Below are 27,827 nucleotides of genomic sequence, written 5' to 3'. Positions count from 1 at the left end.
AGTGTAAAGCCCAAGCCATATCTGCTGGAGATGTAGAGGCATGAGCAACTGCTTCTCCCCACTGCTCACTGATGGAGACATTGCTTCAGAGGCTGAAACTCAGAAAATCCAGCCAAAGCTGTCCTTGCTCTCTGGATATGCAAGTTACTCCTTCACTTAGCCATACAGATCTTATTTCCATTTACTTTTAAATTAAAGTGATCCAAAGGCTTCTCTACAGAGCAAAACACTGGCAGGTCCAACTGCACCAGCAAGTTCCTCTGCTGGAGACAATCTGCAGGAGGAGTTTTGTCACTGCAGCTTAGGCTTGGTTTCAAAGTGCTTGACTGCAAAGCAGAAAATCCCATTATGTTAAAATTGTGTGCAAATGGTACAATCACACACACACCTCACTTAAAGATAGATTTACAGTAGTGGTTAAGGGAATAAAATGAGGGTTTGGCACACAAATGGTATTCTGACAGAGAAGCTGTATTCATGCCCAAATTCACTGTGCAGATGTGCCCTAACTGTCCCTGAAACAGTTTCAGAATTTGTTATTGGTAAGATTTTCAACCCTAGTAGTGTAATTCTCTACTAGCTTCTCTAGGAGCAACAAGACAATGTAAGGCAAATACTGCTCCACAAGGATTAAAATAAAAAACTATCTTGTGGTGCTCTGATTAGAATTGGCTCTGAATTGATTAGAAATTGGAATTGATTAGAAATTAGATAGAGTAGCACCAGACAGAATGTCGAGAGCCCTGCAAGTCCAGCCTGGACAAGGAAATATTCTACAGCAACTTTGCGGGACCAGGTTTTGATTTTGACTACTAAAGTCTATGGAAGGCAAGAAAAAAACACAAATGCTGCTAAAAACTTCTTGGGTAAAGGTGCAACAGCAGGAAGCTGAGAGCTTCAGCTTATCACCTGCTGGAACAAGAAATTCCATAAGCTCACTTCTCAATTGTGTTTCACCCAAAGCACAAAAGGGCACCATTGATAGTGTCTCACAGACCCAAGACAGTGAACAGATTTGGAAGTTTGGTCAGAAGACAACTTATGATCCTTGCAAGTAAGAAAGAATTTTGCCTTTGGGAAACATATTAATATATCTAAACAGATGCAGAAAACTCACTCTACATCCAGAAAATTCAAATCAAGTATGAGCAGAACAAAATGACTCCACAGAGCAGGTGAGAGATGCTGACATGGCAGTGATCTCACACAGCCAAGCTTGAGTATCTCAGAGCCACTTGTGGTGGAAGGGACCTGTTGAGATCATCCAGTCCATGCCCCTGCTCAAGCAGAGACAGCTAGAGCAGGTTGTCCATGCTCACATCCAGCTGGGTTTTTCAGTATCTCCAACCATCTCTCTGGGTAACCTGCTCCAGCACATGGCCACCCTCAGAGCAGAAAACTACACATGGTGTTTATCAGAAGGTTCAGAGACTCTTCTAGAAGAGTCATTACCTGACTGGTGCAGGAAGGACATTGTGAGGGACATACCTGGAGCTGAGCTCCATGATTAAATCTGGGTATTTGGTATAAATGTGGCTATTCCACAAACTGTCCCAGAAATCCTCACTGTTGGTAGCAGCCTGCAGTCCACACCAACCAGGAGCTGCTGCTCTCAGGGGTCAGGCTGTGCCCAAACCAGGTCTGCAGTATGGCCCAATGGCCAACCTTCTCTATCCCAAACTCTGCTGAACTCCAGCAACTTGTAAGATTCTGATCCCAAGTTCGGGAAAGAGCAGCAGCTCATTCATTAGTCCCTTAAGGTTGGTGTGACACCTAAATAGGAAACAATAAAGTTGCACTGTTTAAGAGGGATTGTAATTTTCAATTCTACCAGAAAAGTACAGAGGAATTTTAGACAATATTGTTCCCTTGCTTTTCATCTGGAAATCCATGAACTGACTGTATCACCTATGGCAATACCAAAAACTTACTCTACCACCAACTGTTGGGAAAAGGCAGTATCTCCCTTCCTGAAATGTTTCTCACCTCATTGCAACACTCACAGTAAAAACATACACAATACGTGATTCCCCATGCTCTCAACCCAATTTCTTATTTTAACTTTATCATTTATTTCAGTAAAGCATTTGGGGATTAACCTTCAACCAAAAAAGCTAAATTCCTCACAGAACAGCTTGATTTGTAAAGAACATGGCTGCAGTAATGTGTCATTCTTACACAGTATAGCTGATGCACAGCCAATTCTGCTTCTTCTGTCTTTTCTGTCCTTTTCTTGAATATTTACTAACTGCTTTGCCAAGGGGCTTTTTCTAGTTCCATACAGCACCACTCCCTCTCCCCAGTTACCAGCATCATCCTGTACACAAATGTGGGTGTTTATTCAAGCATTTGGTATTCTCAACAATCTTCCAGAAATAAACACAAGTATTAGTCAACACCTCGCACATCTTCTGATCTGCTTTAGTGATTTCAGCTCATGCTTTTCAAGCATTCCCTGCCCTGGATGCAGCACCTATTGGCAGTGGCCAGCATGACAGCACTGTTTGTGGTACTCAAATCCATCATTCCACACAGTCCTACCCTCACTCAATGCAGAGCAGTTTCAAGTATACAACCAAACAAAAAAAAATCTCAATCACAGCCTTACTTGCCCTCGTGGCAGTGTGCCCAGACCTCAGACACCCACTCTGCTCCTCTCTGGGAGCTTGTGCATCCAGGCCTTTCACAGATCAACAAGTCCTCGCAATGACCTGGGCTGATTTCTCCTTTACACAGCTCAGCTGCATCTTTTACAATCCAGAGTATTCAAAAGAGGCCTTATCAGTCCTCCTCTTGGGAGAGCTGAAATGTGGAAAACTATGTGACCTTCAAAAATAATTCACTGGCTTTTACCTAGAGGCAATCTGTCACAAACATTGAGTAACTCATTTCACAAGGCCTGCAACAGCCTCGCCCTCAAATTCAATTAAATCTCTGGAGATTTTGTACAAAGGTAAAGGTACAGACTCATAGGGCCACAACATTATCTCTGAAGCATGAGCCCTGGTGATAAGGATCCTACTCACTGCTTCAGCAGGTGTTTCTTCAGCCCAAGTGGGAATCCTGCAGAAAGGAACATCCCTAAAAATTTATTTTATAGTAAAACACATAAACTGTACCTGGCAATAGCTGGCTTTGCCTTAAAAAGGAAATCCATGCACAATGCCCTTCAGCCAACAGCAGTTCTCAGCTCCTCAAAGGCAGATTTAGAAATTCCTTGTTCACATCCCTCCATAGCAATCTTTTTAGTAGAAGCCCCCCTCCTTCAGCCAGGAGCAACTGCATCAAGACAGCTCCTTTCCACCCTCATTCAGAACAGGCACATCACTTCACTCTTTGCCTTCAGGACAGTGAGGTACATGAAAAATTAGTTAATAGTCAGTTTCCCCATACCTCCTGTTGTCCACTTTTTGCATTTCTCTACTAGCCAACCATTTTACTTGGCGACTCTGTCATGCTTCAGGGCTCCATGTCCTTTGGGAGGCAACCTCATTTTCTAGTCAGGTGCTGCTCCCTCTATTCCTTATTTTCTAATCAGCATCACTAGATTGCACAGACCAGTGGACCAATAGTTCAGTCCAAGTCTCCTCATTGTCCTTATATCCTGGCAGAAAAAATAGTCCCTGTTGTTGGATCTCACTTGAGTTGCAGAATGTAACAACTTTCTGAGCTGGATGACTTAACATGATATCAGATATAAGTGGAAACTGAGGAGAAAACTATAAAAACCATTCGCAACTTTGGATTCTAATAGTTAACATGCACTTTTAGTACTTCCAAATGGCTTTTTGCCTTACCTTGCAGCTTTTTCAGGACAGCCACTTCCATCTTGAGGACTTGCTTGGGCTGCTGAGCTGATTCCACCTTCAAGGCCACATTCTCACGGGTCAGCAAATCCATTGCCTCGTAGATCTCCCCAAAGCCACCTCCACCAATCTTCTTCAGCTGCAAAAGTACAAAGGGGTTTGCTACAATATGTACACGAGAGGGATCAGCAAGCTGCCTGTCACAGAGCCTGCTCCTCTGCTGTGCAGGGAGAGCAAGCTCAGCTCCCAGTCTGTGCTGTGCCTGAATCCCTGCACAGCTTGGCAAAAGTCCAGCTACCCGCTTGACAGTGCTATGTATAAATTCTTTGCTCCAACAACAGAGAACAAGCCTAGCAAGCAATGACAGGTGATATTTTTTTAAAAGCAAATGATGATGCCTATTGCCTCCATGATGTTCTTGCCAAAATTCAAGGAAAGACCCTTCAAGGAGACAGCACAACCACTGTCATTCCCCATCAACAAAAACATCTCTGTGGTAAAACATAACCGTGGTAGTTGGAACAAATCTTTCAAGAAATAAGTTAAATGAAGTTTGCATCTCATTCAAAGACTTTAAAAACAGAACAAAACATCCACTGGAATCTTTTACAAGATTCTTTATCTGTTTTGGTAGTGAAATTATCTTAGTGTCACATTTCAAAGAACTGCTAACAGCATTACCTCAAAACAGTTGTGTCCAAGCCACCAGTACAACTCCATTCTTTCTCAGCCTCTTTTTCTCTTCAGTTCGAATCCCAACCAAATTATGCTTTTTGTGTCTCTGGGCAAAATTAAAGACTGCTCCACAATAGGAATCCATTACTTCAGTTGACATGAACTCAAAGCTAAAGATATCATAAGATTCAGCATATTTGATATGCACCTTCTAGAGACAGATTGTCTGCCTGTTGTAGAGTAGCCTCCCATTCAGAGAGCAAGTGAGGATCCTCTGCCTTTCCTGGAAGGTGATTCCTTGATCCTCCTTCTGCTGAGACTTGACAGCATATGTGCACATAGTTATATATAATCATGTACAAGAAAGACTCCTCTTGTGCTGCAAGAGTCAATGTCTATGCCAGGAAAATAATTTTATATTTGTTTCTCTTAGGTATATTTAAAGCCTACTGTGCTGCCCAGGAGGAAATTCAGGTTTACACTGAATAACACTTAACACTTAAGAGAGGAAAAGAAGTTTCAGTCAGATAGATAGTCAAACATGGATCTTGCACAATATTTAGATGATATTTTAGTGTCTTCTGTACCACCAAAGACCTGTCCTGTGCATCTGTCCAGTTTGTTGAACAAAGGGCCCAGCCTACCAAGGTGACCAAAATAATTTGCTTTTCTGGCTCCCACATCAAGAAAAACAGTTCCACTTGAAGAAATAAGTGTTTTCCACTAGAAACTAGTGTTTCTAGCTTGACAGCCAGCCTTGTTTCTGAACTATAACTTGATAACCCCTTGAAAGCTGCTGTCCAGAGCAACTTCTTGTCATTTTTTCTCATGACCTTCCACGGGGCTAAACAGGCACATTTATGCAGTAAACAGCCAATAACTAGGTCACCACAGATTATTCATAAATTATTACAGTGCAGCCCTACTTCCACTTGGAAATTCACACTAAGTGAGCTGGCTATTAAAAATCTTTCTTGCAAAACAGTGCTACATTCAGCATAGCAACAACACGTCAGCTAATACCTCAGGATTCAGTACACAAGATCTTCTGTTGTCTGATATATAAATGAGAAAGGGAAAGAAGCAAAAAGGTAAACTGAGAACTGCTTTGCACACCTGGCAAAACAGCCAAACTGGAGGATACATAAAGGTCTACAGAGAAACAAAGGGGAGATCACACAAGATCAAGATCAAAGCTTCTGCTGAATGAGAAAACTGATTTTATACACACATTCCAGCCAATAAAAGGCTGTCAAAGCTGCCTTTGTTTCCTTGCATCCTTGCTCACACTCTTATGGAAATTATTCTCTGGCATACTTTTCCCAGCACACCAGATGGTACCATCCATTCAACACCACCACTAGCACTGCCACACTTCTTGATTTTTCAGCAACAATGAGGCTGTCAGCAGCCATTTCCTTTGCTTTGGTCCAGAGCAAGCTGCTGTAAGTCAAGGTCTTGGCTGAGGTCAGGGGCTTATGTCACATCCATTGCCTCATTGTCTGGGTGCTCCATGGGAATTCACTTTCTTAGGTAAACTTGGGATAGCCTTCTGTTGGACACAAAGGAGAGATGGGCACATGCCACCCAAAAAACCCCAAACCAGGAATTAAACTGCAAACACAAAGTCAAGGAAGAGAATGAAGCATCTAACTAGAATCACCTAAGTAGTAATCAAATCAAGAGTCATTACCCATGTTAAGCCTCACTGCCTAGGGGATATTCTCTTCTACTCACTCACTGTTCTGACTGGGATACAGGCTGCCAACACCAGCAGGATTCATCCCACCTAATGCACGAGCCCCTGTGTGAGCTGGGTGTCTATTCCAGGCTGTGGAATCAAGTGAATAGCTCATCTGATCAAACAGGTAGGTATTTGCACTTGGACACAGACAATCAGGAGTTACACAGCACACAAATGGCTCCCTTTGAAGTCTCCTTTAAATATTCTGAAATATTTTTGATTCATCCTGAAAAAGGCTCTTGTGGCACAGTCTTCCAGAGATTACTAAAAAAACCCCCAAAACAACAACAGCAACACGCAGCCTTCTCACTAAGCAAAAATCAGTATTTTCAGACACAGTTCAAAAAACCAAGGCAACACACAACCCCAGCCAAAAATAAGCTTGAATACAAATTTCATCTTTTATTCCAGAAGCATATACAACACCACTGCTCTGAACAAAGTCTGCCTTCCAAGGATATCATATAAAGACCAGACCTTCCCAGGGTAACATTCCAGGACCAGTGCAGGAATGGTTTGGTGTCAGGATTGGTGGCAATGTAAAGAAATGTGCAGCACTCTAAATCCAGAGCAAAGGACCAAATGGAAAGCCAGCAACCTTCAGTGAACTCAGCCAGGGTCTAGGCTGTCATCCACAGCCTTCAAAGACTTGACAATGTCAAACAGTGACCACTGTGGCTGTCTCCTAGGAGCACTGGTACAGCCAAGCCTGCAAATCCTGCAGCCCACCAAATGGGCTACCTGATCCAGAAAAGGCCAGAAGGTCTCATCTGACTTAAGAGCTGAGGAAGAGCTGACCTTTATTCATCAAACTCTCCAGAGCCCACTCCACTTGCTTAAGAGGACTGGATCTGATCTCAAGGGAAATGAACTCATGCGCAGCAGGTATGAACTGAGAAGCCAATCAAGAACTCAGCCAGCCACATTCTAAATCACCTGAAGACCTGTCAAAGCCCACTTAAAGCAATTCAGAGTCAGACCAAAGCAGGCCCTAAGTCTGACAAAGAACCTTCCTTGTCCCAAGTTCCCTCTTGGAATAATAAATTGCCTTTCTAAATAAGGCAAGGTAAAGAATCCACTAAAGTTTTGTGAGGTTTCTGGCAAGGTTTCCAAAATAAACTGGAGAGCTTCAGATCAAGAAGCTCAGCAACCTGAAGGCAAACAAAACATGGATTGCACCTAAGAAAAGAACATACACATGTACAGGAGTCATCACTTGTGTTCAAAGCTCAGTGCAGGAGCTGCCAACTCTCTCTTGCTAATAAGTGTCAGTTGTGAATCCCCAGTAAAAGGCATTTATGTGAAATAAAGAGATACATCAAAATTCAGCTTTAACATCCATACCTAGTTCAAAGCAAGTACAAGTTACATTTCACTTTGTTCCCTCCCCTGAACAAAACTGTTCACATCATTCAGAGCACACGTGGATCAAGACCCTCTGGGGACTCAGCAAAACGTGGTTCCAGTACTGCCTAAACTTCATCAAAAGTATCTGCAAGTAAAGAATGATGACTATAAAGAATATTCTAAACCCACAAGTTTTGATAAAAACCATAAGCACACCCTGTCCATGTCTTTTTTTCATAAATGAGAACAAAAATGTTACTGCTGTCAGACAGCCAAACTTTACTGACTTCAAGTGACAGGAAAATGAACGACCAACAGGCTCACTGCAGAGAACCAGCATCTCCATTTGTCAAAGCTTTGTCAGCCAGTAGAAAGGAGGAAAGAAGGAAAGGAATTCAAGGAATACATTACACCAATTTAAAATTAGAAATCGGCTCAATAATGGAAGTATGCCAGCACTAAGAGCTACAAGGTTCAAGCAGATGCCCAGCCAGAGACACTGGGAGGACAAATTACACAAAAGACCTTCTGGCAGTTGCACCCCAGCATCACATAAATATGCCACACACCTGCTCGAGCAGGATCCATCACCCACAGCAAAGATTGGACCATACAGCTGGCACATTCTGGGCTAGATTCAGGAAGATCTGTGACAAAAGGGAAAAATGCTACTCCTGATACTACAGCTGTATGCTCACTTTAAGGTACAGTCCTTTTTTCCTTGGTCACTTGATCCTATGCTGTCCATTTCCTTGGGCCACCAGAAGTATTTTCAGAGTTTTTCCAGATTATTCCAAGCCCCCCACAGCTTGTGGTTCTGACTGGTCCCACACCAGCTTAAAGAAAGGGAAAGGCACAGAACGGCTGCCTAAAAGGAAAGGGTCTGCACCTCACTCTTGTTTTTGGGGTGGGAGGAATGACTGCTCAATCAAGGCTCACAATGCACAAGTCAGCCAGCACATGGTCAAATTCCCGGCTCTACTCAGAGCTGGGAAAAAAGGATTTCTCATTGCTATTTACAGCCTTTAGCAAGTTATGTCATTTCTCAGAGCCTTCAAGTGGGGCAATGGCCTCACTGCAGTATTTAAGGCTACTCTGAGACATTATAAAACATAAAAGGTTATTCCTCTAATTAGAGGTTGTTGTTGTTGACAATACAGCTGCACATTTCTATCTTTTCTAAGGCAGAGTTAGTGGGCAGAGCTTCTAGTGGGCCCCAGTCACAGATTCATGCAACAATGAAGCACTAAATCCCACACTTAGTGCCTCTACCAACTTAAAAATTGGTTTGAAATGTTCCCTGTAAGCATCACCGAGCTTATTTTAGACTTTATTTGGAGGTTTTGGTGCTTGTAAGAGTTCTGCTGTTGCCAAGAACGAAGTTACTTTGTTTAGACTCTGTTACAAAAATACTCCCATCATTTACAGAAGTTTTAGCACTCCTCTCTAGGAAGGAGCAACTCCAGGGTTGATAAATAGGGAATGGTACAAGCTAAAGATTGCCAAGGTACAGGAGAACAGAGAATCCCAGGATCACAGAACTGTTCAGGCTGGAAGAGACCTCTGCAGATCAGCCAGCCCAACCCTTCTGCCTCAACCTGGAGCTGGTGACACAAGAACCCATCCAGGTGGGTTTGGAATGTCTCCAGAGATGGAGACTCCACAGTCTCCCTGGGCAGCCCGTTCCAACCCTCTGCCACCCTCAGTGTGAACAAGTTCTTCCTCATGTTAAGGAGGAATGAGTTTTAGCAATCGTGCACCTGAAGCAAAGGCATCAGGAGAGCGCTGGAATTCAGCTTGGCAAAGAACAAGCACCCATCTGACCAAATTCAGGCTCTGGGGAAATTTCTGTTTGTGCAGGGAGAGACAGATAAAAGCTGCAATCATTATTTTCTGAGACACTGGTAAGCACAGGGCATGATTCAAGTCCCCTATGTCAGTTAACCATGGATAGTCCCTCCAAAACAAGTACAGCTCCAGTCCAGAGCTGCAGGAGCTCAGCAAAGCTTTCCTTCAGCTGTGACAGAAAGCTTTGGGAGGGGCAAAGGGGTTGTCTCCATTTTGGTGTCTAATCACAGCTCAAAAAACTGAGCTCCTCCATCTGCTCTCAAGAAGCCAGGAGAATGAAGAACAGTTTGAATTGCTTAAATAGAAATAGGCTGCTCAGCAATTGGCCAGACAGAAAAGTGAAGGCTGAGGAGAATGCTGGAACAAAGTGAAGGGAGGCAATGGGGAGCAACAAGAGCAGGGCTGGGTCTCATTAAAGGATAATATTTTGTCTGAAGTGGGCTATTGAAAAATAACCTATCCACAGCCTGGAACTGAAGTGAATTCAGAGTCCCAAGCTTCTTTAGTCCTCTGCTCTCCACACTCCACTGCAAAACTCCCTGGGCCACTGTACCACAGCCAGTCAGCATAAAGAACAACTCAGTGCTATTACTGCAAATTACTTGTAGATCAAACTATTGAGGCTTCTGCTGAGAGTTCAACAATTCAGAATGATGGTAATCCCAGTTAAAAATTGAGATAATGCTATACATGGGATTCAAATGTTTTTTCAGCATTTTAAAAGCAAAACCTGTCCAGCTTGCACAACAGGTGAGATAAGAACTAAAACTCTTAATATATGATGATATAATTTTAAGAAGCATCTCAATAAATTTACACAGAAGTTGAACCAGCTAGTTAATCACGGACTTTGACTCTTGAAGTAGCTGACATTCCAACCCAAAACATTTGGTTTTACATCACTTTATTGCAATACAATTTATTTATAGTCATGTCTGTAGTATTCTTTGCCACAGTAATTTGAAATCTAATTTTCTACTAGAACACTATTCAGCCTGCTGCAACAGTTCAATCCCACATAAAAATCCTTGGCAGATTTAGCCTTCTGAAAATACCACTCCAAAACCCTTCTCCCTGCAGCATCTTGCTGACATGTCAAACCCCACCACTCGAGTGTTGCTTGCCAGAGGCCAGGATTAAGCAGGGAATTTGCTGTGCCACTGCAGGAGGAGGAGGAGGAGGTTTGTTTGGGCCATTAAATCCAGAGGTACTCACCACTTTCCAGCGATCTTTGACCACGTAGTTGGTCGGGAGAATGTCGACCTGCTCCCCTCCACCACTCATGTTTGGTTCGTCCTTGATGACTGCTGCTAGGCACTGCATTTGCCAGCCAGAGAGTATTTCAGTAGCTCCCAGTTTAAATGAGCCATTTATCTGGGGGGAACAAAAAAAGGAGCAGGGGGAATGAATGACAGAATTATTACAGGTCGCAGTGCAAGTACATGCTGCATTCTCACAGGTTTTGCTTGTGACTAAATCAGAGCCAGGCTTTTGGGAAAGAAGGCAAACTCACCCTGCAAACACCTGAGCTCACTCCATGCATGGCCTGACAGACACAACCCTGCTCCCAGTCAGCAGCACAAACTAAAGGGTGACAACAACCAGCAGCTACACCATGCAGGAGTCCAGAGCTCTTGGGCTTGACAATGCGAGGAGAATCCAACACCAAAAATGTTGCAAGGGTGTCGGGAGTTTAGTTCAAGCATGGCTTAAAGAAAAAGGCCATGAAGCCATGCAATTGAGAGAAAAGTAAAAGGTAGTTGCAAAGCAGTTCCAAAAGCAGTTCCCAGACTGATTTCTATAAACAATTAGACTCTCTCAGGCATCACTTTATAAACAATAAGGTTCTCAGGCAGTCTTCCCATAACAAGCAAAACACCCTCTCTGGGAAAAGATGGCACCCTGGGAACAGATATGGAAGTTTTGGGAACCTTTCATATCACAGTGGGAACACTGGTTTTGTTTTGCAAGGGCTCCCATTGTTACCAGGTGAAGAAGTCTTGCCTTAGCAGAGCAGCTGCTACCTCAGCAGCTTTCATGGCTTGCGTTGGATGGCATCCAACACAAACCAGAAAGGTTTGCCAGGTATTGCATTCAATAAGCCTAAAAAGTGTGAGTAGGGTACAGAAGGACTGTACAGGGCCAGGGTCACAGACACATCACTGTAATGAACAGCCAAGCAGAGCAGATAGGGAATGTCAGAAAAGGCTCCAGCCAGGTGCAAGTTAGTCCTCCTCAGACCCTACACACAGTGTAAAGCTGATCAAATTAAAACACACAGAGATAACTTGTGCCTGTGATGTTCATCTTGCCTCTTTTTCCTGCTTTTATATGGAGCTCAAGATAGCCTATGTTGATATTAATTTTAAGGGGTTTTTGTTATAAATCTTCAGCAAAAATGACTTTCAGAAACACATTAACTTGGCTTTCCTAGAAGAAAATGAATGAAACAGGCCTAATAAAAGATCTTGCTCAGATAGTGGCTTTAGAATTAGGCTGTATCTTTTACTAAGCATGGATCTTGGCAATTCTATTGTCATTCCCCCAAAATATGAATATCTTCCTTTCCAAAAATGGTTGTTACTGTAGCACTCTGGTTGCAAACTTAGATTAACGACATAAATACCAAATTTTAAAAAAAATACTAGAGCTGGTCACTCAATGGTCACATTTCTTCAGGTTCAAAAAAAAGGCAAAAAAAGTTACCAGTTAATTATGAGCTCAAGTAGAGAAAATAACTCATTCCCTAGCAATAAAAGGACTGAGAGGGAAGGCTGTGAAGGGGCCAGTATGTAATGTGCACAAGGAAGAAGCAGACAGAAGTGTGTCAAAAGTGCAAGACAAAGGATGATCAAATAAAACATGAACAAAAGATCTCAGAGATCTTATAAAAATCTTCACAAAAGAAGATTTCATTCCAGATATAGAAGATAACTACATGAAAAAAAAAGAGCAGCAGACCAACTCAGCAAGAGGGCTGCTGAGAAATGTTCAATTCAACATCTGCTAAAGGATAATCAAAATAATAGAAGAGAAATAAGAAAAAAAAATGGGTATTAAAGAGATTCAGAAGAAAGGTGCTGCAAAATGTTCCAAATTCTCACTGAAAGAGTCCTGCATCTGTATGGGGTAGCTGTGCTTTCAATCATTGGGTACAGAACTAAGAAACTGGAAAGAAAAAGTACCTGCTGTGTTTGGCAGCACAACATTTGTGCTTCTTCTTCTTCTAATGAGCAAGTGGAATGCCATTCCCAAGCTCCTTTATGCTCACCAGAACACCTGAACCAGCCATCCCCAAGCTACCAGTGAGCACTGAGCACACACACAACCTCCCTGCACATCACCTCAGGAGGCACAGGACACAGAAACCCTGCAAAAACCTCCCATAATGGTGGCTTTTCTTCTGGTATTTAGAGAAAATTTAGTTAAATATAGACTGCCCCAAACTTTTAACATTACAAACAATAACAAGACACAGAAATAGGTATCCTCTCCCTACTCTTGAAGGTCTCCTCACATCACTTTAGTGAAGATTTCAGTCTGGTCACTATGGTGGAAAGTCATCCCAAGGAATAATTTTGGAGGAGAGACTGAACATGGAAGTCCACGAGCACTCAAAGCCAGGCAAGGTACAATCGCCTTGCCTGGTGCACTATTCCACTTTCCTTTATCAAAATTTTAATACATGTGTACAAAGATATCATGTCTGTTATTTAAAGGAATCTGGCTTTGAAATAGAATAAAATCCTCCTGGGCAATGCCATGAATAGCAGACATTTGGCAATGTGGAATTACAGAACTAAGTTTACAGACATGCTCTGGTATCACCAGAGTAATGCAGCCAAAGCAAATGCCAATTTAATTACAGGCTGAAATGAATTCCAAGCTGGTTTAGATCACAGTAGCAGCACAAATCTGAACTTTATTCCTGAGGTAGTACAAATACAAGATGTCAAGAGATTCTTGTATCCCTGTCCCATGAAGTCATGCCAGGGAGTTGAGCAAGCTCTAAATCTGCCTTCCTAGAAATAGCAAGTGAAGCACAAAGGAAAGCAGCTGAGAAATAAACAGGGACAACAGCAGGACCAAATTCCATCTCTTGGCCAACCTCAGCATGAAGAAGTGTGAAATCAGCTCTTCCTCACTGATATCTCCTTCAGCCAACTACATAAACTTTACAAACATACAAACTTTATTGCTTTATAAATTTAGTCTTGGCATTTATAATAAAAGAAATGCAAAAAGCCCATGTTCACCAGTATACTGAAAGTGGCAAGAGCAGTCTGAGGAGTCATTTTATATGCCTTTCCAGCTTTTATTCTCTATCCTAGATACCCATTCCTAGCTAACTCAGATCAGGATACTGGCCTAGATGGACCTGTGGTAGGACTCACTATGGCCTGACTTGTGTTTTGGTGAGGAGTGTATTTTCAGCAGAAGGAGTGTATATATAATATATATGTCTTCGTTAGCTCTTCAAGTTGGCCAGAGAACAAAAAAATAAAGAGTCAATGGGAAGAAGTCTCATATACACAACCTATACATCTTTACAAGGTTGCCTTTTATACCGGCAAAATTTTAAACAGCTTTATTGGAATAAAAATATTTCCTAATTTTACAGGATTATAGCGTTCTTAAAATTAAACCTATAAATACCAAGCACACCCTGTAGGAACTCCTAATGAATATATGAGATCTTTGCTATGTTGGCTTGCTTCAGTCCCAGTATATCACAGCTGGAGTGCTCAAAACACAACCCACTCACATCAAGCTCAAAACTCATCAGACATGAGGTGGGTATTAAAGAGCAGGACAAAGCCATGGAATTCTGTCTCTCACCACCTTACTAAGGGTCTTCATCTCACTGTGGAGGAATTGCAATATCCCACTTCATTTCAGGACACATCCTTACCTCTGGAAGTCTACAAGTTAGAACAATTTAGACTGCTGTAACCCATGGCCCTCTTTACTTGATCAAATTCCCCATCATGAACCAGCTCAGGAGCACGATCCCCCTAAGAGCGGATCCCAGAGGTGTTGTGGAAAGTTGATGTAAACTACAGGGTTTTTAGACAAAGTTGGATAACTGCAAAACCAAAAGCAGCCCAATAAACTGCAGTCTAGACATCAGGTCAACCTCCCTGTTCAATACCTGCATGAGAGGAACAACCAAAAAACAGTTGTAAATAGAATTTAAACATAATTTTAGCTGTTCCCAATAGGAACACGAATGAAACAGATGGGCTGGGGAATAAGATGAGAATACAACAAGTAAGACTGAGAATAGTTGGATGTAAGAAAACAAAAAACCAGTGGAGTTTTCAAGTTTTTAGCAGCACTAGGGCTCAGTTAATGGCAGCAGTAGCTGCATGGGCTCAGTGTCCCTCACTGTTTTCCAACATCATCTCCTTCCAATACCAACCATAAAAATGAAATCACTCACATTGAAACAAACAAAAAGCCCTTATACCTTTGTACCATGCACTAGCATTCTGTTATCAGGGTAGGAATGTGTGTAACAGTGCAGGAAAATAAGTTGATTTTAAAAAAATACAGTGCACAGGACTAACAGCCCCTCAGCCCTGGAATGCACCATACTCCCTGCTGAACTTGAAACAGCAATGAAAAACAAGCCATTCACTGCTAGGGTAGGTGTGACAGCAGGAGCTCATAAGGTTCTGAGTTATTCCTTGAAGAGATCTCCCCTCACTGCCTGCCCCTGCTGCAGCAAACCCTGCTCAGAGAGCAGGCTCAGCTCCTGTCAGCTGCAGCCCAAAGCCTCCTCTGGGACATATTCTACTCATAGGCAGGGAATGGCACTAACCTGAGAAATTCTGGACTTGATGTTCACAGCATTTCACTTCTGTAACAATCAAAACATCTAAAGGTGAGGTTGCAAGATGCTGGGGCTGTTTTTCATCTTTGAACGGTTTATGGCCATTAAGGAGTAACTGGGAAAAACAAACAAACAAAAAAAGCTGCAATCAAGACAGACTGCAATCAATCAAGGTCCAGATTCTCTGCTAACACGAGGCTGCACTGAGCAGAACATACATATTAAACACAGTAACAGATGCACCTTGGCAGCATTATTATGGCTACCCAGTTGCACAGCCAACTGAATTATCACTGCCTGCACAGCGAAAGCAACAGCACAGGACCAGAGGAAATCAAACAAAACCCCCAGACAAACACCACCACACTGCCAGAGACTGCACTCACACACATTACAGAGCAGTCAGACACACCAGTAATTTCTGTGCCAAACCCACCTATATCTGCAGGAGAATCAGCACAGGTAATTATGACAACAAATCATTAGGAACACACAGCAGATAAGCACGCCCACACTGCCAGGGGTTTATGTGATCCTAATCCTCCCCAAATACATCTCAGCAGTAAAAGCAAAACAATGGGGAGCAGGACAATTTGAAAGGGAAGTCTGTTATTATCGTCCACCAATCTCCTTGATAGAGTTTCTCCAAATTTGAAACAAGCAGAATATTAAATCCAGCTCCAGGAAATCCCTCTGATATCATAACCAGCTCAACCTCCACTAATTTAACAGGCAAGCATTATGGTTTGCCTACAATGAACATTTAACTGCAGCTTAAGTATCTGTACCTGCAAAATCAATATAAATCACTACTGAAAAGCTTGAGTAGTCTGCTGGCAGCCAAAACAAATATATCTGAATAAAAGCAAGAACTAAACATAGGTTGTACTTATGATATCAGACTCAACCTACACCTGACCCACAAGGGTATGTTGTCATCCCCTGATCCTGGACCAGAGTGTGACCAGACCCTCAGGTCATGCAGAATGTCCCATCAGGCATGTCCTGGCCCTTCTCTCTGCTTTTGTGCAGAGCCTGTTATTCACCTTCTATCAAATGTGGCCATTCCAAGTCAGTTTTCAGAGTGGACCTTCCTTGAGTCCTTATTCTTGAAGAACAGATTTTTATCTTGAAAAAACCACTCAGGCACACAGCAAACTGATAACATCTGCTGCTCAATGGTCTTATTATAATCTATTATATCAGGTTATTAAAGGGCCCACTGCCTAAGATCAAACATTTTAAACCTCCATTCCAGAAAAAGCTGTGCTCATCTTACCCATTCAAAAATTTTATGATAGATGCAGTCACCATAACCATCAATTATTAAATAAACTTGCCAAAAAGTTCTTTAGAGGTTAGGAACATAACACTGAGTTCCTGATGAGAGATGTCATCATTTGATTCAAATTCTGAGAAACAGGGTATTTTCCTAGGAAAGTTAATGTATTTATAGATTTGCCATGTAGACTTCATATTACCAAGCAATTTCATCATAAAAATTAGCATAAGTGGGGCAACTGCCACTTGCTGCACTGATATCACATCAGACTAAGTGACACTAAATGGGACAAATTTTTTTCAGTCTTCTAGCCCAATGCTGATCACAACAGATATTCTATTTGTTATTACACGGAAGAGGTTTCCTGGGACTGACAAAACCATGACAAATCATGCCAACTGTTAGTCACTTAAATCATCCTTCTACAGCCCATTTTCCCATTTTTGTAAGGAACTCTTCCCCCTAGCTGGAGCATGCTCAGGGAAGCAAGTTCATCCCTCCTCTGCTGCCTGCAAATCTCCAGTTTCATTCTCTGGTTTTCTGTCTCATCCCTTTTTAGTTTGCAGACAGCTGGCTAAGGGAATTTTAATATTTGAGCATTCAGGAACCACTCTGGGAGTCACACTGGCACCACTGGACTTTTGTGCCCTCACAGGCTGTGTTCCTCTTTTGCTTTTGGTGTCCCTTGCACACGCTGCTTGGTAAATGGGGATATTTGGTCTGGGGTCTCCTCCTGTTTTATTTGAGCTCCACAGTCTCTAGATGAACCAGCCAGCTCTACATGTCCCTATTCCCTTCCTTTGGCAAAGGGGTGGCACCATGGCTCCTTACCTGGGCCTACAGACATTTCCTGCCACCTAGGGCACAACCTGCAGCTCCCACTGCAGCTGCACACCCAGCTACCTGCACCAGGTGTGTTCCTCAACAGTTCTACCTTTATCTTAATTAAACTCACCTGCTAATGTAGTAAAAGGAAAAATAAACAAATTTTGAGGTGTTGAATAAGTGTCCTTATTTGTAGTAATGTCCTACAACATCACTACAAATAACAAACTTAACAGAATTGAAACTAACAGGATTGTCACAGGGTAGAGTCCAAGGTTATAGATTCCTGTGCACAAATACTTAAGTGATTCCCAATACAAAATCATGAAGGATTCTCAGAAGCCAGACATTTATCAACTGGTTGATCATCACTACTTGTTTGATGTGAGAATGGCATATTCAATTTTCCTTACCTAAATCTTTAAAAGTAAACTAGGCACACAATAAAACAGTACATGGACCTTCCTGCACAGGTTCTAATTTGGATTTCCTAAGGAATGCCTTAATTAACACTTCACTTCCAGGCTGTATATGATGTACCAGCATTTCAGGGGGAGTGATGGATATTACTGAGCACACTTTGCTGTTTGAACTCTGTGCATATAGAAAACATACTGGATCAAGTGTTCACATGCATCCAGGACATCCTGGACACCACTGGGATTTAAGTTCCTGTTAGCTAAAAACCTTCCAAAGAGAGTTGTGATTCTCTGGAGCCATCCATGCCTCTTGTACCTTGTTAGCTATTGCCTCTGTTCCCCCTGGGGCTTTTTCATGAAACCATCCAGCCAGAGTGATTAAATATTTCTTTGGCAGAATCAGTTTTACCTCAATTGTCCCTAGTCCATCACCATTTTGGGTTGCTTCCCACTTTTCCCACTGTCTCTCTTCTTTCCTTGAGCAATCCTTCTTATACACAGTCCTGGAGTTTATCAGATTTGGCCTTTGCCTCTGGTCAGTGCCACAACAGCACCTTGTCCCAGAGGCTGCCTGGCCACAGCCTTTACAGCTGCCCTGGGCTGGGTAATTCCTACAGATTCCCACAGTGCCTCTCCTGTGAGGTGGGAATGCATCACAGCAATTTCTGCAGGTAACTGTACTGATTCTAGCAAATTGTATATCTCCCCTCCACTACACACCCTTCCCTGCTGATATGGAAACCTCCACTCTTTCCATGAGACTCTTGCTGCATGACCCAACCCAAAAGCACACAAGACTCCACACAGATGTAATTTTCCTTTGCAAATAGTTGGTGCAGTTTTGGGTTTTTGTGGTTGAGATGACCCCCCGGTATTAGAAAGTTGTTTTTTTTCCCAGCCCTGCAACCAAAGAAGAAGTCAAGATTTGTCGGTTCTGCTTTTTAAAGTTGTTTATTTTTTCTTATTTATTATATTCTTTTTCTGACTTGCTGAGATTTGTCTGGCAGGTTGGGTTGTGGCACAGTGTTTGCCTAGGGGTGGTGTTAATTTTTATATATTATGAATTATGTGTATTTTATTTACAATAATTTTCTGATATCTATCACCTATGTTAGCACTCTGTCTCTACTCTAAACCAATCAAAAAGTGCCACCATCCCAGCAGAAAATGGAGGAGAAGGAGAAGGACAGGATATGCCTAGATCCTTCTATTTTGCCTCTTGAACCCCCATTTTAAACCCCTAAAATTCTACTTTTTCACTTTGTGACAAATTAACTATCATTCTACTTAAACTTTTGTGGCTTGTAAATCTTCCCACAAAGTTGGTAATTTTTTCCATGGGCTAAAATCGAAGGCACAGGTGTCTTTGACTCCCTGTCAGGGTCCCAAATCACCCAGGGCAGGCAGAGGAATGTTCTGGGTCCCGACAGTGCAGCAATGATGTAACAGCTCAGGCTGGTGCCTCTGAGGAGAGTCTCCAACAAAGGAATCCCAGGGATACAGCACCCTCACAGTCTGTTTTGGTTGTTATTTCTATGCAAGAACATCCTAGTAAAAACCACAAAAATTCTTGTACATGCAAGCATGGTCTGTTTCATTCCTTTCTGCACTGCTGTGTGAGTCAGTTTCCAAGGAACAATGGATACCAGGATTATGGAGAGCTGTACAAGCTGGTCAGGACTGCCTCTGTAAAAGCCATTTCCACATGTGCTGAGAATGCCATCTAGTTCTCAGCTGTCAGTACCTGCCCTCCCAGAACATGCAAACAATTGCTTCCCATCCAGGAGTTTTCCTATCTGTGCAGTTGATCAGCTCTATCACTGAGCTCTATGCCTTCTCCTTCTGCTATCAGATTTTACACCAGCTTGTGTCAGGGAAAAAAAAAACAACCTAAAAACCAACAAAAACCCAATACAAAAAACACACCAGCAAAACCCCCAACAAAACTTTAATATGTGTTCTTCTGGACCAATTCATTGACACAGACCACATTTATTCTTTGATCCTTAATTTTCCAGCGCTATGCCAAGTAAATGGATTCTGAGAATTTCCTGTTACAGAACTAATATGGTCAGAACTAGTTGCTATGAAAAAGCATCATAAACCTTACACCATCTTTTAATGTAAAAGGGATTTTCTATTCATAGCTGTAGTAAAGTACAGGAAAAGTAAATTTTGTATGTGACTTGGTCAAGACTCATAGCAATTCTTCAAACCTATCTCAACCTGAAATGAGTAATTGTGCATTCTGTGTTCAGCTTGCCAGAGTAAGCTGGCTCCTGGTAAATACTTCTAATAATAAATACTCCACAGGCAGAACAATTACTGGTTCAAGTCCAGCCTGGGATGTTTGGAAGGGGAAAAAATGTATATAATCTCATCCCAATCAGAAACACAGGCAGCAAGGTTAAAGAAAATGTGTTTTGCAAAAGAAGCAACAAGCACACCAGAAATACCAGCTTCTGAGCTGCCACCAGACTTGAAAAGAGGCTGCAGGATCTATGCAACCAGATAGCTCTGAGCCCTGGAAACCAAATGGTTCCTATCATTTCCTCCAGAAAACTGTCACAAGAGTGACAAACTACTTGCCTACCTGCCCTTCGCATTGCCACCTTTTACATTTTCTTTTTTGTCCTGTTCAATGGACAAAGCCCCATAAACTTTGTCTCTGCTTGAGAAGCAACCACTCCTTATTTCTTCATAGAAATGGGGAAGAGCAGAAAGAAAAAAGGGCATCTTCAACAAAATGCTTCTTAATACAACCAAACTAATGCTTAGACATCTATGAACAAGCCATAGAGGTCATGCACACAGAGCAGAGCACTGCTACAGAGAAAAGCACAAAAAAAAGGGAGGCAATTCTGCCCTTGCTTACTGTGAGAGACAGCAGAGACTGGTAGACTCCAGTGCCTCATGACTACTAAAAATCCTGAATCAGAAAAAAGGCTGGAAAGTGTCTTCCACCTGAAAATTAAACTCTCTAAAATGCATGGAACTTAGCCCAAAGAAACCCACCCCCAAAAAAGGGAATGTTGTGAATAAGTACTTCTCTATTATGAAAATTTAAGAAACTGAAGGACTCTGACATTTGAGCTCACCTTCTGCTAGAAGCTGAAACACGACAACTGCAAATTAGTTTTTCATGGGGGTTTTCCTTAAGGACAGGATCTGGAACAAGAAAGAGGGTGGATTCTCTTTTCAGACCAAGGCTGGGCACCTCTAAGAAGGCATGCTTTAACTAGCAATTTTCCTACAAGCAGAAACAGAAAAAAACCAAAAACAAAAAACCAAAAAACCCAACACCCACCCAAAAATCAAATTTTGGGTGCTTAGATGCTAATGAATGAAAGGTGAGAATTAATGGGAGCATGTATTACACCATATTACCTACACTGCCCCATAAATCCTACAGACCCCAGTGCTGGATCCACAGTTTCAAGTTCCTAATTAGCCAACCTAAAAAATCTGCCTGAAATGAAGAGAAACAGTTCCCCTGTCTCCTTCCAGCTCTTAACTCTTGTATGTAGGATTCCACCACAGGCCACCATGGGTTCAGTGACCTGTACTAGCAGAAAAATTCTGCCTCTTCCTAATAAATAAGAGCATTTCCTTGGCTCAGAGCTTCCTGAATTGGTTCACTGTAGGGTCAGTCAAAGGCAAGAGGAGCAGACCTCAGATCCATTTCAGCTCCAGTCAAGCTGGGCTCTGTGCTTGTCTCCACAGCAAGAAGCTCTTGGCCTTCTGTGAAATGACAAGATTCAGTCCCTTCTGCTTAAAAACAGCAACTCTGGAGTTACTGGAGTAACTCTGCCTGAGGCTAACCTTTCTTTTTCCCCAAGGATAACAAAATTTGAAGAAATCAGTTTCAACAAATTACTTGCACAACTCCTAAACTAGTAAATTTTAGAAGTCTGATGCAGCTTGATTCTGTTTGAATAATTCAAGACATAACCAGACCACAAAGTCTAAGCTTCCTAACACAATGTCACCACAAAGGTGACTTCTATTCTCTGGCTGAGGTGCTACAGGAAGCAAACAAGCAACTTTCATGAAATGAGGGAAACAAGCCAGACAATTTATTAGAGTGTCCAATCAAGAGAAGCACTGTGCTGATGCCTCTGTGAAGGTGAAAGTGTTGGACAGCTACACCATGCCCTTGTTTCAGTGAGCAGAACAGGTACCAAAGGAACAAATACCAACAAATACCAAGAATTCAAGCTGCATGTTAAGAAGCTATAGATCAGTCTGGGATAGGAGTGGCAGATTCTCCCTCTGTCTGGGAGGAAGATTCTCACAAAGAGATACAAGTTCAGGGAAAAAATGGGCTGAATTTTAGAAGAAACATCACACACACACAGAGAAAGAGAAGTTTCAGGATTACAAGGTATTTAAATAGAACCCAAAAAACCAAAGGGATGCAACAGGTTTCAGAGGTGTGGTAGGGAACAAGGATGAATGGATTCATTCTTGCTACCCAGGCACATTCTCCAGGGCTCCATGGAAAAGGTACACAGAAAAAAGGCCAGGTCATTCCAGGGGAGAAAGAGCACTACACACTACAAAATAAACAGACAGTCTCACAGGAGATAAAGAAATAATTTTGTATCAAGGCTAAAGGGAAAAAATGTAATAATAAAGCTGCCCCATCAGACCAGAATAAAGCAGCAACAGTGATTTGCCATGTGAGAACAGATGGCCTGTGCCTTTAGGAAACAGGAGGCAATGGGGAACTTCAGTTTCCTCATGCAGATCAGACTATATTACAAAGATGAAATTTGAAATATAACTTACAAACAATTCCACTTTGTTGAATAGAAATGCATCACCTTAAAAAAAAATAAAAAGAAAGAAAATCTTTGGCCAGTGCAACTTCCACTTTGTTTTAATTTTGACCTACTGGGCCAACAGAACGTTTTTAGAATAGAAGATGTGTGCAAAAGAAGAAAACAGCACAAATGATTCCAAGTGATGATATTTTTTCCTGATGATTAGAAGAGGTTAAGTAAATTCTTCTGGATAAAATCTACATATTTTCTACCCATATGTCGTGAGAGGCCACCCAGCCAGTCTGTTAAATGATGGACAGATAAGAAACAGAAAGACTTAAGGAAAGATCAGAAAGAAGATACCTAGGATTTTTGGCTGCTGTTTGTTTTGAAGAGCTCTGCAGAGGATCCGGAAAATCAGTCTTCCACAACAGACATGTTTAGAAAACTGAAGATTAAAAATTAAACTAAGTGGCAGCCAGGAGGGAGAAGCCCTGATTTATAGATCTGTTAGGATAGGTGAGGAGCTTTTAGGAAGACTCAACAAGCACATGTGTGGTATCAGGCCAAAGGCCTGGGAAATGAGGATGTTCCAGGATAAAACTAAAGTTTCTCTAAAACTAATAACTGGCTAAAAGAGAGGAAAACACATAGGAATGCAGAGTAGGTCTCACAACAGAGTGCTCTTAGCACACAGGTGACACCTTATGTGCATGGAAAATGACTCAGGCCACCAAATAAAAAGGCTGAAAAGCTGCACCCTGCACCCCCAAGGGGATCAGGGGTGTGACCAGGGCAAGCACAGTGTGCCCATCTTCCCAGCCTTTCCTTGAGCATCATCTCTTGGTCACTGGCAGAGAAAGGCCTGGAGCAATCCAGGGGTTTGGCCTGAGCAGCTGAGTGATCCTGAAATCAAAACCTTTTCACCAAACATCAATGGCTCCCTTTGTCTTTCCTGTCTGACTGGGAGGCCACCAAAGCTTTGTACCCAGCAGCTCCTGGGCTGACAGAGGGCCTGACAGCATCTCCTGCTGCACAGACAGAGAGGAATCCACTTCCATCTGCCACAGCTGACACCAGGTCTCTTTCTGAAGGCTGGGATGCCTCAGTTCTCCTAAGAGGAAACCTGTGCCCACAGGCATTCTCTGCTCTCCATGGCACCTATCTGGCTGGAGCCAGCCCAGGAGGATCCAGTTTGTTCCTTTCATATTGCTCACCAAATTAAAGATGACACAGCCTGACACCAAAAGGAAGGGGTTTCCAAACGCATCTTGTTTGATTAGCTCTACAGTCCATCACACTGTCAACATCTTCCTTCTCAAGTACAAAAAAATATCCTTTCCCATGTGTGCAGCTCTTGAGCAGAGGAAAAGGCCCAACAGAAAACACTGTGGGACTGGGTAAGACCAAAAGGGACCAAGGGATTTTTTTGTGAATTGGGATTGTGAGTCCCATGAGAAACCAACTGTGGCAGTTTTACATTTTCCCCATGGAGTCTTTCAATATATTGATGTATCCACCAGTGTCCAAAAAAGCAGAAAAGTTCATGTGAAAAACCACTCGATACATTAATGTCCAAGACACGTTGCCATTGCTAGATTATTTTCCATATTTTTGGGGATAACTGCTGTGGCTCTCAACACTGTGATCCACAGTGGATCTCTGTTGTGGAGAAGACCATGGACTGGCCTGACCAACAAGGATTGCCACTGTCCACTTCAGAGCTGGGCAAACTCTCACATGCAAGGGAGTCTCAATTTTCGGATGCACCATGTAAAAGCCACATCATCTCTCTCACCTCTCATTCCTAAAGTCTCAACAAACACCCAGAAGATTCTCCCACTCCTCCTCTGGACTAGGGAGGGAGGTCTCACAGCTGGCCTTCCTTATTCCTCCCTCTCCAAGCAATCTCAACATTTATTCCAAAGGGACTGGGTCCCACAATGGCATTTAAGGGGATTTCATGATGTTTCAAAGGAATACCCATTTTTTTTGTTATCTTTGATGGAAGAAGGGGAGGGAAGCACTGGTTGTGTCCACTTTGCTTCTTGCTCAGTAAACCAGCAGAGCTAAAAGAGTTTTTCAGCAAATGCTTCCACAATGGCTCCAGCAAATATTCAGAGTGCACCTTGCAATACTCAAAGTGGAAGATACCAACAAAGCCCACACGTCCTTAAAAATTAAGGAAGTTTATGAAGTCCTTGAAGGCTTTATAAACACCTATTCCTCCATAAGGACCTATTTTCTGTCCTCTGCTCTGTTTTCAAAGTGAATCAATGTTACTGGAAGGTCACTATGGAGTTTGGCAAACAAATCTAACCCAGGAGCTTCCCAGGATGAGGAACCGCTCCTGATGTGTTTTCTGGATGCTGCACATTGATACACACACAGACAAAAAACTGAAAGGACACAACTGAAGAGATGAGCCCACAGCAGGACCCATGTGAGAGGAGTACAAACCATCAAGTAATGAGTCAATGAGTCGATCTCTCAATAAGAGAGAGCAAGAAACAGCAAGAAGGGATTCCCACACTGGAGATGAAGAAAGATGGATTTGGCTCTTCCTGGATCTGGCTGGTCATTCCTGCTTTGGAAAACAAGTGCCAACTGCTTCCAGTGAAGGAGAGCTGCAGGCTGCCTGCTGCCCTCACCAACAAACACTGGGGATGGAGAGGGAAGGAAATCCACACATGGGCCATGAGCACCACTTGATCAGCACCAACACTGGGAGCTGAAGGAATAGATTTCCTAGCACTGCACTAGAGACACTCCTTTCTGGAGGACCAAGAGCACTGATAGGGATCTGATTCTCCCTTGAGGACCATTCCAAAAAAAAAAAAAAAGAAAGGTTAGGCAGATGTCCCCAAGGTGTGATAAAAGTGTCCAACAAGAGATTCCAGTGTTTTATTTCTAACAGCAGTAAATACCACATACACCATTCATGAGCACCACATCTCAAAAGTTTCTGATTTCACCTATATATCACCAGGAGGAGGATGCTCCTTGTGAGCTGGATGATCATTGGCACGAAAAGGAAGAAAGCCAGAACATTAACCCATCATTCTTATTCTGCCCCTCTTTATCTTCTCAAAAGAAGGCAGCCCACTGAAACGTGGTGACACACTGACACTCGTGAGACAGAGCTGATGCTCTTTACTCAGAGCACCTGCACAGGCACAGCACCTAAGAGCTGAGGCAGCATTAGCACACCCTGTGGCACAACACAACACGAAGCTAAATTCCACTCGTAGGAAGTCCCCAGGCTGAAAATCTCTGTTGTGACTCACTGAGAAGTTTATTGCTAAAAGGCAACATTTTCAGTGAGACTACAAGAAATCCATGTGAAATGGCAGAATTAGGAGACCTTTCCTTCTATCAATCAAGCCTAAGAAAATTCAGAACAGGTTTGGTTTGAACTGCTGATACCAACAGGTATTGATGTCCCCACCCCTCAAAACACACAGTGGGGCTTGAACTCGAGCTGTCTGTGTGCCAGTGTGATTTCAGCGCTCCGTGCAGCATTCTGGCTCCCTGTAAAATCCCCGATGCACGTCAAGGTCACGGTGCTCATCTGGAGAGTCCTCAGCGGGTCAGACCCAGGTTAGCGGATCCCTCCTCTCGCGGAATGCAGGGAAAGCAGCACAATGACCACGGGCACATCCAGCAATGTCAGCTTGGGCGCCGCCAGCAATACCGAGCCCATAGCGGGACACTGTGAGCCCCAAAGCTTCAGGAGACACGGCCACGCACACGGGAGCACCATTTGCACCCCGCCAAAAGGAGAAACTCTCAGTCTCCCGCCTGCAACCCGCACAGCACGGAGTTATCCCAGGGTACCGCGGCGGAAGGAAGCGCTCGCTCCCTCCATAGAACCCTCCAGGGACCGGGCTGGCTGATCCCGTGCGGCCGGACAGGCACCGCTGGCCCCGGGCAGGACGCCGTGCCCAGCCCCGGGCGGCACCGGACTCCCGAGGCGGCCGACACCCTCCGTGCTTTCCCCGGAGCCCGGCCCGCCGCAAGGCCGTGGCTGCCTTCGCACCTCGGCCCCCGCCCGACACCGACACCGGCACCGGCACCACCGGTCCCCGGTACAGCCCGGCGGGGCCGCTCCCTCCGGCGGAGCCTCTCAGCGCTCGGGGCGCCCCCGCCCCTGCCGTGCAGAGCGCAGCGAGGCCGCTGCCCGCCCCTCCCGCGGCGGCAGCCCCGGGCATCGCCGCGACCCCCGTGCCGGGCAGGAGCGGTGCCGAGGGGCGGCCGCCGCCCGGGCCCCCGCCCTGCCCTGCCCTCACCTCGGGCCGTCCCGCCTCCCCCCGCCGAGGAGGTGGCCGCGTCCGCCCCTGCACTGCAGCTGCCGGCACGCCGCCCCCCCATCCCCGCCGCCCCTCTCGGCAGTTGGTTCGCCCCACCCGGCCCACCTTCCCATTGGCGGCAGCGGGCCGTCACTCCGCCGCTGGCCCGCCCAGCCCCGCGGGCACGCTGGGAACCCGAGTCCCGCGCGCGGGACTCTCTCCCTTCGGCTGGAGGCGCCGGGTGGGGCGGCAAACTACATCTCCCGCAGTGCCCCGCGCGCAGCCTCGGCACGGCCCGGCCCGGTGCGGTCCCCGGTCCCGCATCTCGCAGGCCGCCAGCGGGACGCTCCCTCCGTCCCTCCCTTCCCCTCCCGTGCCCGCCGCGGCGCGGCCCGGCCCGCCTCACCTGGCCCCGCCGCCACCGGCGCCTCCCGCTGCGGCCGGCGCAGGCAGCGCATGCCCCACGCCCTTCAGTGCGGCTCGTCGGGCGCGGTGCCGCCGGCCCGGCGCGCTGCGGCTGCGGCTGTGGGACGGGCCGGCCCCGAGCGCATCCTCCCCCTCGGAGCCGCGGCGGGCGGCGGGATTCGCCCACAATGCACCGCGCGCCGCACCGACAGCATCAGCCTGACATCACCCGCGGGCCGTCCCCGCCCGGCCGGGCCCGCCCCGGGCCCGCCTCCGCCGTCAGGCGGCACCGGGCAGCGGCGGGCCGCACACGCGGCCGGGCACCGCAGCGCGCCGGGGAGCAGCGCACCGGCGTGGGACTCGGCCCGGGACAGGGAACGGGAACGGCACGGCGCTGCCCCGCCCTGGGACCGGGAACGGGGCCGGCAGCGGCAGTGCCAGCGCGATCGCGGGCCCTGCCAGGACGGGAGCGGTGCCTGTCTCTGCGCTGGTGGCATCAGCGCTGGCATGGCCAGCATGGCCCCGGGCACTGCGCTGCCCTGGGAGCGCGGCCAGCGCTGGCACGGTCTGCGCAGGGCCGGGTGA

At 44.7% G+C, this 27,827-nt stretch overlaps 1 protein-coding gene across 1 annotated transcript in view; it reads right to left on the bottom strand.

Moving 5' to 3' along the window:
- TTBK1 (tau tubulin kinase 1) overlaps window positions 1-27,423 on the bottom strand; it is a 94,116-nt gene extending 66,693 nt beyond the window's left edge. The window contains exons 1-3 of the mRNA XM_059469263.1: window positions 27,244-27,423; window positions 10,636-10,794; window positions 3,798-3,945 (exon numbers count right to left, since the gene is read on the bottom strand). Of these exons, the coding sequence (XP_059325246.1) occupies window positions 3,798-3,945; window positions 10,636-10,743 (256 nt within the window). The 5' untranslated portion in view covers window positions 10,744-10,794; window positions 27,244-27,423. The remainder of the gene's footprint in view (window positions 1-3,797; window positions 3,946-10,635; window positions 10,795-27,243) is intronic.
- Between the last annotated feature and the right edge of the window lie 404 nt (window positions 27,424-27,827).

This window comes from Ammospiza nelsoni, chromosome 3, assembly GCF_027579445.1.
Source record: "Ammospiza nelsoni isolate bAmmNel1 chromosome 3, bAmmNel1.pri, whole genome shotgun sequence".
NCBI classification, from domain to species: Eukaryota; Metazoa; Chordata; class Aves; order Passeriformes; family Passerellidae; genus Ammospiza; species Ammospiza nelsoni.
The sequence above is the reverse complement of the archived record's forward strand: the minus strand, read 5'-3'. Positions and strand labels throughout refer to the sequence as shown.